We start from the raw sequence: 14,145 nt of genomic DNA, 5'->3' as shown, positions 1-14,145 counted from the left end.
GAAAAGAAAGTCTGTCACTGTTTCCATTGTTTCCTCATCTATTTATCATGAAGTGATGGGACTGGATGCTATGATCTTTGTTTTTTGAATGCTGAGTTTTAAGCCAACTTTTTCATTCTCCTCTTTAACTTTCATGAAGAGGCTCTTTAGTTCCTATTCCCTTTCAGCCATAAGGGTGGTATCATTTGCACATCTGAGGTTATTGATACTTCTCATTGCAATCTTGATTCCAGTTTGTGCTTCATCCAACCTGGCACTTTGTATGATGTACTCTGTATATAAGTTAAATAAGCAAAGTGAGTGAAGCTGTCCGACTCTGCAACCCCATGGAATACAGTCCATGGAATTCTCCAGGCCAGAATACTGGAGTGGGCAGCCTTTTCCTTCTCCAGGGGATCTTCCCAACACAGGGATCAAACCCAGGTCTCCCACACTGCAGGCAGATTCTTTATCAGTTGAGCCACAGAAAAGCCCAAGAATACTGGAGTGGGTAGCCTATCCCTTCTCCAGCAGATCTTCTTGACTCAGGAATCAAGCCAGGGTCTTCTGCATTGCAGGTGGATTCTTTACCAACTGAGCTATCAGGGAAGTCCAAACTGAAAGTCACTCAATTGTGTCTGACTCTTTGTGACCCATTAGACTGTACAGTCCATGGAATTTGGAATTCTAAGCAAAAGGTGACAATATACAGCCTTGACATACTCTTTTCCCAATTTGGAACCAGTCCATTGTTTCATGTCCAGATCTATCTCCTGCTTCTTGACCTGCATACAGATTTCTCAGAAGGCAGGTACGGTGGTCTGGTATTCCCATTACCTTCTTCCAACAACACAAGGTACAAGTCTATACATGGACACCACCAGTTGGTCAATACCAAAATCAGATTGATTCTATTATTTGCAGCTGAAGATGGATAAGCTCTATACAGTCAGAAAATATAAGACCAGGAGCTGACTGTGGCTCAGATTATGAAGGAACTGACTGTGGCTCAGATTATGAACTCCTTATTGCAAAAATTCAGACTTAAATTGAAGAAAGTAGGGAAAATCACTAGACCATTCAGGTACGACCTAAATCAAATCCCTTATGATTATTCAGTGGAAGTAACAAATAGATTCAAGGGATTACATGTGATCAATAGAGTGCCTAAAGAACTATGGACAGAGGTTTGTAACATTGTACAGGAGGTGGTGATCAAAACCATCCCTAAGAAGTAGAAATGCAAAAGGGCAAGATGGTTGTCTGAGGAGGCCTTACAAATAGCTGAGAAGAGGAGAGAAGTGAAAAGCAAAGGAAAAAAGGAAAGATATACCCATCTGAATACAGAGTTCCGAAGAATAGCAAGGAGAGATGAGAAAGCCTTCCTAGGTGATCAATGCAAAGAAATAGAGGAAAACAATAGAATGGGAAAAACTAGAGATCTCGTCAAGAAAATTAGAGATACCAAGGGAATATTTCATGCAAAGATGGACACAATAAAGGATAAAAATGGTATGGACCTAACAGAAGCAGAAGATATTAAGAAGTGGCAAGAATACACAGAACTATAAAAAAAAGTCTTCATGACCCGGATAACCATGATGGTGTGATCACTTACCCAGAGCCAGACATCCTGGAGTCAAGTGGACCTAAGGAAACACCACCACGAACAAAGCTAGTGGAGGTGATGAAATTCCAGCTTAGCTAATTCAAATCCTAAAAGATATGCTGTGAAAAGTGCTGCACTCAATAGGCCAGCAGATTTGGAAAACTCAGCAATGGCCACAGGACTGGGAAAGATCAGTTTTCATTCTAATCCCAAATAAAGGCAATGCCAAAGAATGTTCGAACTACCACACAATTGTACTCATCTCACACACTAGCAAAGTAATGCTCAAAATTCTCCAATCTAGGCTTCAACAGTACATGAACCAAGAACTTCCAGATGTGCAAGCTGAATTTAGAAAAGGCAGAGGAACCAGAGATCAAATTGCCAACATCTGCTGGATTATAGAAAAATCAAGAGAATTTCAGAAAAACATCTACTTCTGCTTCATCGACTACGCCAAAGCCTTTGCCTGTGTGTATCACAATAAACTGTGGAAAATTTTTAAAGGAAACTATAAACAAGGTGCAAAGACAACCCTCAGAATAGTGGAAAATAATAGCAAATGAAATAACTGACAAAGGATTAATTTACAAAATACACAAGCAGCTCATGCAACTCAATACCAGAAATATAAACAGCCCAATCAAAAAGCGGGCCAAAGACCTAAACAGACATTTCTCCAAAGAATACATACAAATGACTAATAAACACATGAAAAGATGCTCAACGTCACTCGTTATTAGAGAAATGCAAATCCAAACTACAATGAGATGTAACCTCACACCAGTCAGAATGGCCATCATCAAAAAGTCTACAAACAATAAATGCTGGGAGGGTGTGGAGAAAATCTTCTTGCACTGCTGGTGGGAATATAAACTGATACAGCCACTATGGAGAGCAGTATGGAGAGTCCTTAAAAATCTAGGAATTAAACTCATATGACCCAACAATCCCACTACTGGGCATATACCCTGAGAAAATCATAACTGAAAAAGACACATGTACCCCAGTGCTCACTGTAGCAGTATTTACAATAGGTAGGACATGAAAGCAACCTAGATGCCCATTGACAGATGAATGGATAAAGAAGTTTTGGTACATATGCAAAATGGAATATTACCCAGCTATCAAAAGGAACACATTTGAGTCAGTTCTAGCGAATTGGATGAACCTTGAGCCTATGATTCAGAATGAAATGAGTCCGAAAGAGAAAACCAAATGTCGTATATTAATGCATATACCTGGACTCTAGAAAGATCGTACTGATGAACCTATTTGCAGGGCAGCAATGAAGATGCAGACATACAGAACGGAACTGTAGACACAGTAGGCAAAGGAGAGAGTGGGATGAATTGAAAGAGTACCATGGAAACATATGTATTACCATATGAAAAATAGACAGCCAGGCAGAATTTTCTATATGATAAAGTCAGCTCAAACTAGTGCTCTTTGACAACTTAGAGTGGTGGGATGGATTGGGAGGTGGGAGAGAGGTTCAAGAGGGAGTGGACATATTTATACCTAGGGCTGCTTCATATTGTTGTATGCCAAAAACCCACACATTATTGTAAAGCAATTATCCTCCAATTAAAAGTAGATAAATTGAAAAAAAAAGATGCGTCTGGTCAGCCAGGCTGTGGAGAGACATGGCTGATCATGCCTGGACCACAGAGAGGCCTGGGGGTGGGGGAGGAGGAGAGCAAAGGATCAGCACAGCCTTCAGAGATCTCCCACGCCCACAGCCCTGCACTTCCCGGCACCCTCTTCTCACCTAGGAGCCCTCAGCATCAGGATGGTGGCAGGCAAGCAGATATTGGAGGATGAAGCAACTCAACAGAGGAAAGTCCACACCCCACAAAGGCAAGTCTGAAACATGCCCCATAGGGACCACAGTGAGGCAGCAGCTGCTTCTGTTAGAGAAGAAGCCTGCTTTCCCAGATTCTCCTGCCTCAAGAGTTGTCTTCAGTTCTCCTTGAGTGTGTCTTCCCCCAAGCTGGAGGTGAGTGGGACCCTTAGGTATCTTCCCTTCCCTCCCACAGTAACCTAACAGGGTGGGAGGGTCTACCTGGCACAATTATTTAAAACTGTGTCCACTTGTCTGCTCAGCCAAGCTCCTGGCCAATGTGGAGCCACTTGATGTGGCCTCACCCCTGCAGGAGTCAGGACTGCCTTAGAATCGGGGTCAGGGAAGCCTCCTCACCTGTGTCAGTAGGAACCCTGCAATGTGCACAAACGACATGTCGGCGTCTCAGGCTTCAGTCTTTACTAAAAGCTCAGGCGTGCAGAGGGCACTGTCATCCTTGGCCGTCAGCACCATCCTTCCTTGGTTAAGCACCCTCTTGGCAGACCCCCAGTACACACACGCATGGTGGACGTGCCTGGGTCTCCCCTGTGTCTCCCCGAAGGGCCAGAGCCCCCTTGCCCCCACGCAGGTCAGGGTAGAGAGAGGCAGTCACATGATTGAGGGCAGGCTGACACGGTGGCTGAGGGGGCCATTCCCCACAGCCCGGCCACCGACCTCTGCGCAGGCCTCACCCTGCGGGGCCCCCTCAGGTGCTAGCTGTGTTCCGAGCTGGTCCTCTAGCCTGGGTCAGTCCCACTTCTGACAGACGCCCTTCTGTTTGTCTCCACAGTCAGAAATCCTGCCTGGGGAGCTGAGCTAACGCAGACTGAGCAGTGTAGAGGGAGGTACTATTCATAGAACCCCGAACTCCACTCAGTACCTCAGAGATTCTTCAAATGAATCATTCAAATTTAACTTCAAAGTTTAAACTATTTTAAAATTACTGTTAAAAAACAGGGATTTAAACATGTATAATAGTAGGTTACCTTTGGAGGCACACCTCTGGAGGACTTGAAGGAAGCATGAAGGAACCTTCTGGGGGCTGAGAACATTCCATATCTTATTACGAGTATTGCTCTGAGAGTACAGGGATATGATTACACAACAATGCACTTAATGCCACTGAACTACCCACTAAAAAATGGTTAGGATGGTAAATTTCATGTTATATATATATTTTACCACAATTTAAAAAAATAGATTAAGACTGAACTCAAAACACTCCTTTAAAATTATTTCAATAAATAAGATAGAAAACAAGTATAGGCATCAATGTTTTAAATCCATCAAGATTTGTACTCTTTACTTCCTGTAAGTTATATCCTAAATAAAACAACAAGGAAAAAAAAAAAAAAAAACAACAACACTACTACATACCAAATATAAAATGTTGATAAACACCAAGCTTCCCCAGTTTCTCAAGGTACCAGACTATTTCATTTTCTAAAGGACTCAGGACAGCCCCTCCTACTACAGCTGGATTCTGAGATTTGAGGCAGCTGCTCAAAATCTCCTGGCATTGGCAACCGCATATCTATGTGATTCAGATTATTTTTCCACTCTGTGGGATGCTGGAATGACAAAATCATAGTGACAGATTATGGATAAGTAGTAGCCAGGATTAGGGAAAGACAGGGAAGGAAAGGGTGATTCAGGGCCAGCCTAAGGAAACTGCTTGGAAGGGACGAACCAGTTTTGCTCTTGATTGTTGAAGTGGATGGACGAATTTACACATGATAAAATGTCATGGAACAACAGGTAAAAACAAACCCTAAAATGAATGAATGCAAAAATCAGTGAAACCTGAACAAGACTGTAGTCTAGTTCACTGCATCCTGCCAATCAGTTTCCTGGTTTTGGAAATCCACTAGTTGTGCAAGATGTCACTACAAGAAGCCGAACGATTGATAAGAGACTTTTCCGTACTATTTTGACAGCTTAAAGAACTTCTATAATCATTTCAAAATATGAAGGTAAAAAAGTATAGAAGTAAACTGGATGAGACTGCTGTAAGACTTCCATAAGCCCCGTGTTCAAATTATTATTTTCATCAAATGCACCCATTATTCTTACTGGCTAACTTGATACAAGTAAATTGTGACATATTAGGATAAATGTATACTAACAAACACCATGTGGGTTTTGTGACTGTTTTTAAAGAAACTGACAGTATGTGGTTAAGTGTCAATGAGTAATATTATGGATTGCACTGTGTCCTCCCAAAAACTGTAAGTTGAAGCCACAACCCTCAGCGTGGAGATATTTGGGGACGGGGACTTTGAAGAGGTAATTAAGCTTAAATAAGGTCATCAGAGTGGGGCTGTGATCAAATATAAGTGGTGTCCTTATAAAAAGAGGAGTTTGGGGCACAGGTATACACAGAAAGAAGGCAGGTGAGGACACGAGCAGGAGACGGCCATCTGCAAGCCAAGCAGGGAGGCTCCAGGAGAGATCGAGCCTGTGGATGTTCTGGTTCTGAACGTCCAGCCTCCAAAACTGTGAGGCAATAACTGTCTGTGTTTAAGCCCCCCAGTCGTGATATTTTGCTATAACTGCCTAGCAGATGAATATAGGTCACACGGGGATGTGGTTTAGATGAGGTAAGGACACATGAGAGAGCCAGCTGCGGTGCAGATATGAAAGTGATATATTCAAAAAAAATTAAAGCTGGCTCTAAATTGCATGAAAGAAAACCATTTCATCAGATGCACACCACTCAAAAATATTGGTGTCCATTCATTTGCATTCAATTTTATTCTTTCATTCAGTTAACAGTGGTGACCCAGCCTCTCTAGCCCTGCTAAAGGACACAACACATGGGTTAAAGCTGTCAGAGCTGACCTGTGAACACTGGGACAGAGCAGACAGTCCTCCAGGTAGCTTATGCTTTGGCAGTCCTGGCAGGGGACTGCCAGAGGTGGACATACCCCAGTCCTCAGTCCTCTACAGTGTGAATCAGACTCAGACGGGCATCAGCTAACCCTCTGTTGAAGCCTACTTTACGCTGCATTTGTCTAGTAATTCCATTATGGAGACAGCTCCCAAATAACAAAGCATGATTGGTTAGTTGGTTTTTAACACTTAGTTCTCAGACTTTAGAGGATTGATAAAGTATAGTATAAAAAAATCATTTTTAAATTCTGAAATGCGACATAAATGCTAGCTACCATTCTACAAGATTTGGAAAGACCTTGTCCAAAGTGACCATTTTATGGATTATGGAGATTTACTAAGGGCTTCCCTTGTGGCTCAGCCGGTAAAGAATCGGCCTGCAATGTGGGAGACCTGGGTTCGATTCCTGGGTTTGGAAGATCCCCTGAAAAAGGAAATGGCAACCCACTCCAGTATTCTTGCCTGGAAAATCCCATGGACAGAGGAGCCTGGCAGGCTATAATTCATGCGGTCGCAAAGAGTAGGACACGACTGAGTGACTTCACTTCACTGAAGGTCACCCAGCTCATATGTGGCAGAGCCAGAGCAAAGGCTCGGGATTACCTGCTGCCAGGACTCAACGGGAAGCATAGGTTTGTAACATCTGCTGCTGCTGCTGCTGCTAAGTCGCATCAGTCGTGTCCGACTCGGTGTGACCCCATAGACAGCAGCCCACCAGGTTCCCCTGTCCCTGGGATTCTCCAGGCAAGAACGAGGGAGTGGGTTGCCACTTCCTTCTCCAATGCATGAAAGTGAAAAGTGAAAGTGAAGTTGCTCACTCGTGTCCGACTCTTCGCAACCCCATGGACTGCAGCCCACCAGGCTCCTCCATCCATGGGATTTTCCAGGCAAGAGTACTTGAGTGGGGTGCCATTGCCTTCTCTGTGTAATATCTGAATTTCACAATAATAGATATAGTCAATTCTATACCATTTTCCTTCACTTTTCCTATAATTTCAGTTCCAAACTGTGCTTCTGATGGTGCAATATTTCAACCTCCTAGTGAACAGAAGTTTGTGCTACAGCAGACAAAACTGGCAACCTCTTGGTATTTCCCCTAAACCAAGTACTCTATTCCTGCACCCAAAGACCGGTTCCAATTTGAAATCTATGAGGGGTCTAGAGCAAGCCAGACATAACTGGGGACAGGAGAGAAAGAAAACAGCAGTGTAGGGGAACGTGGGGAAGGTGGTACAGGCCGAAGGGCGGAGGCGAGGGAAACTGTGTTTTCCTGTGTTATGTGTCAGCATCGCTACCGTTCGACCAGAAAGCGATGGGCCTGGGGCCAAGGCTGGGGGAACACACCAGTCCCACAACCCCGCAGTCACATCTCATCTCTGAGGACACTTGGTGAAGCTTCTGTCTCATGACAATCGTGTAATTCAGTGAGGTCCCCCTCCTTACTGGTGACCAACAGGCTCAGCCAAGTGCAACCCAACTAGTCACCTCGGGGCAGCCTGGAGGCTCCTCCCCTGGACTGTACTTTTCATTTCTTCCTTATTAACCCTGTCTAGATGACTTCTGCCATAAGAAATTGCAAAACTTTTTAGGAAAGAAGAAAAGTAAAATAAAATCAAAGACCAAATTTACCAAAAAAAGAGGTAACAGAAAAGGCACAGCTTCTCTAAGGATGGCGCTTTCAGACTGGAAGGCTTATCAAGTGTCCACATTATCAGAGAGTATGGAGTTATTATTTTAACTCTAAACTTACCAACGGTGTCACAAGGCTCATCTTTGTGTACGCAGAAATCTGTCCTAAAAAAATTTTTAAAAAGACATAGTAAGGTGTGTGCAGTACCTCCAAGAATGGGAGAAGAAAACATGTCAATTAATTTTGATTACTTGTCTTGCCGATAACAAAGTTAATACTTTATTTGCCATGAATTATAATGAAAAATAATAACTAGCAGTGTTTTGGTTTTTTTTTTTGCCAAGATTAGCCACATTTCCAGCTGATAGGCCCAGTAAACCCCACATAAGACCCTCTTTTCATAACTAAACTATTCCACACATAACACTTAGTTGCTGGAACGACTCCATCCAGTGATGGAAGTTGCAGAAGATACTTACCAAATCATCTATCAGAGACAATTATTTGTCACTATCATCACACTACAGTGACTTCCGAAGTTACTCTGCTTACGCAGGAATTAGTTTTATATGCTTGAATGACCATATATCACTTACATGAGAACACAACAAAAAAGTCATTTCTAAAAGTTATATTTTGGGACTTCCCCGGTGGTTCAGATGGTAAAGAATATGCCTGCAATGCAGGAGAACCAGGTTCAATCCCTGGGTTAGGAAGATCCATAGAGAAGGGAATGGCAACCCACTCCAGTAACCTTGCCTGGAGAATCCCACAGACAGAGGAGCCTGGCGGGCTATAGTTCATGGGGTTGCAATGAGTTGGACATGACTGAGCAGCTAACACACTGGGGGTCCAGTGGCTAAGACTCCACACTCCCCATGCAGGGCACTGGGGTTCAATCCCTGGTCAGGGAACTAAGATCCCACATGCTATGTGGCACAAACAAACAAACAAAAAGTTATGTTCTTTAGAGCTCCCTAGGATCTCCCAGGTGCGTGGCTGTGGACAAATGAAAAGCAAAGATGCTCGAAATCTGGTGTAGCCCTGGTTCTGCAGGCACCAGGGGCTCCGTCTGGACCCTTCTTTCTGCCCATAAATGCCCACAGGTGGAAGCTAACCAGAGCACTGTCTGAGGCGGTATCTTGCCCAAGACTTGGCGAGAACAGAAGTGCCTGGCCCCACGCTCATCCACCCACAGGGACCTGTGGGAGCTGGGAGAAATCACCCCTTCATCCACTCCAGTGAAGCTTCAGGCTGAAACGCGTTGTAAGGCACCTCTTCTCATTCGACTTTAAAAAAAATTCTCTGGGAAGACAAACAGGGCCAGCCTGACGACGTGGGCACTAAGCAATGCTGAGAACGCAAGCGGCAGTCCTGCGCGGGCCGTGCGCCGCCTTCCCTTTCGGACAGCCCACCCCACTTCCGCATCCAATGTCCCCAGTTCCTCTCCCACCGTCTATCAAAAAAATCTATTCTCATGGAAGGGATCTCCCACTCACACTGGGGACAATGGCAAGAAGGCAGTGTAATGCCATCAGCTTTCCTTTTCTCTCCCTCCAACCCACAGCACGTTCTGTTCTATTTGTCTCCATGATGTAACCTGGGCTTCCCAGGTGCTGCAGTGGTGAAGAAGCCACCTGTCAATGCAGGAGATTCAAGAGACACAGCTTCAGTCCCTGCGTTGGGAAGATCCCCTGGAGGAAGAAATGGCAACCCGCTCCGGTATTCTTGCCAGGAGAATACCATGGACAGAGGAGTCTGGAGGGCTATAGTCCATGGGGTCACAGTCAGACACAACTGAATGACTGAGCATAGAATGGAACAATGTAACCCATGCCTAACACCTCTCAGCAATACGTGGCTGCCCACACGGATGGAGCAAAACCTGCGTGTTCCCAGCACCAGCTCTGCTTCAGGCTGGCTATTCTACCTACCCACTAGACCGCAGAGTCCAGATCTGTAGGCATGAAGATTCCACGTGGGGTTCTGAGGTACGGAATACCCTGGTCGAGGCCACTGCCTCAGGCCTGCCAGGCACCCCAGACATCCTGCGAGCCCAGAGGAAGCGGCAGCCGGTAGGGTGTGGCAGCTTGGAGGGGCGGCCCTGAAGCTGGGCAAAGACAGCGGGAGGGAACTGGGCAGTGCCTTCGGTAACCCACCTGAGTGCTGCTGACTGCACTTCCAATCTTTCACAATAAACATGTATTTTGGTAATCAATTTTAAAACAGTTTTTAACAAAGGATAAAAGGAAGCCTTGAAGACCCCCATGCTTTTTACAACCCCCTCCAAAACTACACACACACACACACACACACACACCAGACTGGCCTGAGACCTCGCTCCAGGGTTTCCCAGAGCAAGCAACTGAAAGTGTCATCGCATTGCCTCACTTGGGCAAGGGGAGAAAGGCTGTGTGGGCATTAGTCTCATAGGAGAGAACTAAACAGGCTGACGGGGCTGCTGAGGGAACCGGCCGCACCTCCTCCTGTCTGGCTCTCTGGCCAGCTTGGGGGAAGACGCTTAAAGGGCACGGTGTGCCCTCTCATCCCGGCTTCCCTGTAGGGAAACGGGTGGTCCCAAGCGATGGACCCTGCAGCATCCCCCGCTGCTTCTCCCAAGGAGGTGGGTTCACAGGGGGCCAAGTTCAATTAGAGGCCTGCTTTGAAAGGGTCACCAAAACCTAAATCTTTTCTCCCCTTCCTGTTCAAGGTCCTTTCTCAGAAAAGGAAAGTAAAGCCATCCGCCTGCAGGGGCAGCTTCATCTCTAGGTTCTCTGGCTCCTACATGCCAGACCCACAAATACGGGCTGCAGGAGTCAACAGAGAAATGGAAAAGAAAAAATAAAAAAGGGAGGGTCGCAGTGCAGCTCTCCAGCCTTTACGTCTGCTCACATTCACATTCCACTGTTTCTACCTCAAGAAAAGCCTACATGGATCTACAGGCCAGAGTGGACTCCACGGATGTGTGAGCTGTACCATCACACAGGCCCCTCACCCAGAAGCCTCCCATCCCCCAACCTGCTTTAACGCTCTGCTCAATGTCTTGAAATTCTTAACAATTTTTTAACATGGGATCCCATGCTTTCATTCTGCACTAGGCACAAGTTACATAGCTAATTCTGTATATCACCTATTGCCTGGCATACAATTAGGGTTTAATAAATACTGACTCCTTTACTAAATGACTGGCATACATTTCCAGGCCACTTTCAACGTGCCTTATCAGCTCGCTGGTGGCCTCATCTCTCCCCAGTGTTTAAAAATGTAACGCCACAGGTACCCACCAATCTGTCCCATAAGCAAGACCAAAGGCTGAGAGAAGACCATCCCTGGGGCTGGGTAGGGACTGGGTGGAGTCACATGGGAAGAAAAAGTGGAGGGACAGCTGGACACGTCCCATTGGTCACACTCTCGACTGGCCATGCGTGTCCCTACAGCTATTTTCCAGGAGCATAGACCTGGGTCTCAGGGGTAAAACTCCTGGCTTTCTGGAGGAGATGTGGAGCCAAAGGTGAGGCCACGACAGGTGTGAAGCTCCCTGAGGCCCAGTCTGTGCATGTTCGCCTGGTCCCCAGGCTCAATCTACTGAGAGGTCCCTGCTGGCCCCACAGGGCTGCAGCTGCTGGAGATACAGTGCCCACCACTCCTGTCTCAGCAGCTTCTGCTTGACATGTCATGCTCCCTTCTCAGCGACTGGCCGTCTGTACAGCTGGTGGGCGCCCAGGAGGATACGCTGTCGGGCTCAGCCACAGCCCAGATGGAAAACAAAAGGCAAAGAAACCACACCAGCCAGCCCCAGGACTGGAGGATGCTGGCCCCTGAATACGGCCCCTGAATACACACGGCCTCCAGTTAGACCCTCGGTGCAGATTACTCCAGGGGGAAGGGCCGCTGGTCCACAGCGGCAGCTGCCTCGCACCCGACTTCCCTGTGAAGATGTCAGCCCATCAGTATTCCAGCCCAGGGAACCACAGCTCACAGCCTCTGATTTCTAAATGGTGCGTCTCAGTCCCATGGGCTTCCAGCCCTGGCTCTGTGGCCGCCGCCCTGTCCTTGTAGGAGGGCTTCAGTGTAACGTCTCTGAGGACCCAGGAGACGGACAGCACCATTGGTTTAGTCCAGTGGCCCCACGGAAGCGAGAGGGACCAAGATTGCTCGAAAAGGAGATAGGCAACGCCGGCAGGGCCGAGGCCTCTGTGTCTCTGCCTGCCGCTGAAGACACCTTGCCTTCCCAGGCCACCAGACATCTTCCTCTCCGGCACCCACAACCCGTCTACAATCAGGACCACCCCCTCCAATGTGCTTAGTTAGAAAAGAACATTTTAAAAGATTTTTACTGTCGTAAAATAAGTTCTACAACAGTAAAACTTACCATCTTACCCATTTTTAAGTATACAGTTCTGCAGTGTCTGAACTGCAGGTATATTCACATTGTCCTGCAACATCTCCATAACTCTTGGAAGAGTGAAATTCTATATGCATTAAACACCTCCCTATTCCATTCTCCCCGCAGCTCCTGGCCACTAACCATTTCTGTCTAAATGAATTTAACTTTTCTAGGTGTGTCATACGAGTGGGATCACAAAGGATTTGTCCTCTTATGACTGGCTTATTTCACTCAGCAAAATATCCTCCAGGTTCATGGTAACCAGTGTTAGAATTTCCTTCCTTCTTAAGGCGGAATAATATTCCATTTGTTGGAATACAAACAGCAACAAACACCAGACCCCACGTTTTGTTTACCCATTTCTCCATTGATGGACACTTGGGCTGCTCCCACATTACTTACCATTAGCAATGTTGCTATGAATAGAGGTGTTTGAATACTTCTTTAAAACTCTGCTTTCAGTGCTTCCAACGCTTTTAGAAGTGGACTTCTTGGACCATATGGTAGCTCTAGTTTTAATTTTTTGAGGAACTGCCATAGTGTTTTTCACAATGGCTGCACCATTTTACATTCCCACCAACAGGACACAAGGGTTCCAATGCTTCTACATCCTCGCCAACACTTGTTCTGTGGTCTGGTGTTTTGTTTTAATAATAGGCATCCTAATGTGTATGAGGTGTAAAGAAGAACATTTTTATGCAAAATATTTCCGGTATGGTAAATAAGCTGTTGGGACACAGGAAAAAGAGAAAGGAGAAAGCTGAATGGGAAGCATTCTAAGGCTGAGGGTGCATGCAGTCTCTCTCGTGGTGTTTTGTAAAAAGGCTAATCCAGTAGCTTTGTCAACACTAACTTTGGTAACATCTATTGCCTCTGATAAAAAGGCTATTTGTTCCCAAACCTAAACCGCTTGCAAGTATTTTCTCCCCCAGACAAGAAAGGAAATAGCAGGAAGGTGAATAACCAATATAGAGGAAATCCCCCGGGGTTATTCTCAACAAAACACCAGAATTTATACATTTCATATAGTATTTATAGAAACCACTTTCAAAGTAATAAACCTGGAAGTTTAGCTGCATATTCTAAAGGCGATATTACATAGAGCTCCTTTCTAGGAAAAGTTTGTACTACTCATTGAATTATCATTTGGAAAATCAATCACATTAATTTATAGTCACATATAGACAAGGTTCCCAAGGAACCATGCCTGCTCCCCAAATCAAACCCACTCTCAAAGGCTGCAGCCATATGCTCAGTACAATCTTCAGTGCTTTACTGAGTGCCCCAGAGGCTCCAAAAACCATTTGAAAGAGCATGGAAGCCTCTGATTAGTGAGTGTGGGGGCCAGAGCTGCTGAAGAGATGGCATCCAGGGGTTCCCATCACTGACAGGGGTGGGCAAACGTAGCTTAAAGCAAGTACAAGGTCAGGCTCACCCCTTATCTTTGGTGCCTAGTAGACCACCAGCCACATGAAGGCAATTGGAATTACTGAATAGACTTCCCAAATGTCCCATTATACATTTAATCACATCCTGTAGAAGCAGCAAGTGTTCTCATAAGGGATCAGTGTGCTGCAGATCACATTTTAACCCTTTAGGGTTCACAACCGATGAATCATCTACAAGTGTGATTAGGTATCTCTTTGGTGTCTGGTGGTGGCAATGTGCATGTTCTAGGTTTTTTGCGGAGAAGGCTACTGAGCTATCATACCTGGTACCTGGTGCCTGAGGCTGAGATCACATAACACATCTGGCTACCTTCAGGACGTCATCAAGCCAGGGGCTTGTACATGGCCCAAGAGATG

At 45.7% G+C, this 14,145-nt stretch overlaps 1 protein-coding gene across 4 annotated transcripts in view; it reads right to left on the bottom strand.

The window, feature by feature from the left end:
• ADAMTS17 (ADAM metallopeptidase with thrombospondin type 1 motif 17) overlaps positions 1 to 14,145 on the bottom strand; it is a 406,417-nt gene that overhangs the window by 299,277 nt on the left and 92,995 nt on the right. For all 4 annotated transcript variants that reach the window (XM_070358154.1, XM_070358156.1, XM_070358155.1 and 1 more), the window contains exon 7: positions 8,074 to 8,117. In XM_070358154.1, coding sequence (XP_070214255.1) covers positions 8,074 to 8,117 — 44 coding nt within the window. The remainder of the gene's footprint in view (positions 1 to 8,073; positions 8,118 to 14,145) is intronic.

The sequence above is a fragment of the Bos mutus genome, chromosome 21 (assembly GCF_027580195.1).
Source record: "Bos mutus isolate GX-2022 chromosome 21, NWIPB_WYAK_1.1, whole genome shotgun sequence".
Lineage (NCBI taxonomy): Eukaryota > Metazoa > Chordata > Mammalia > Artiodactyla > Bovidae > Bos > Bos mutus.
Note: the sequence above shows the minus strand (reverse complement) of the source record. Positions and strands in the feature narration are given on the sequence as shown.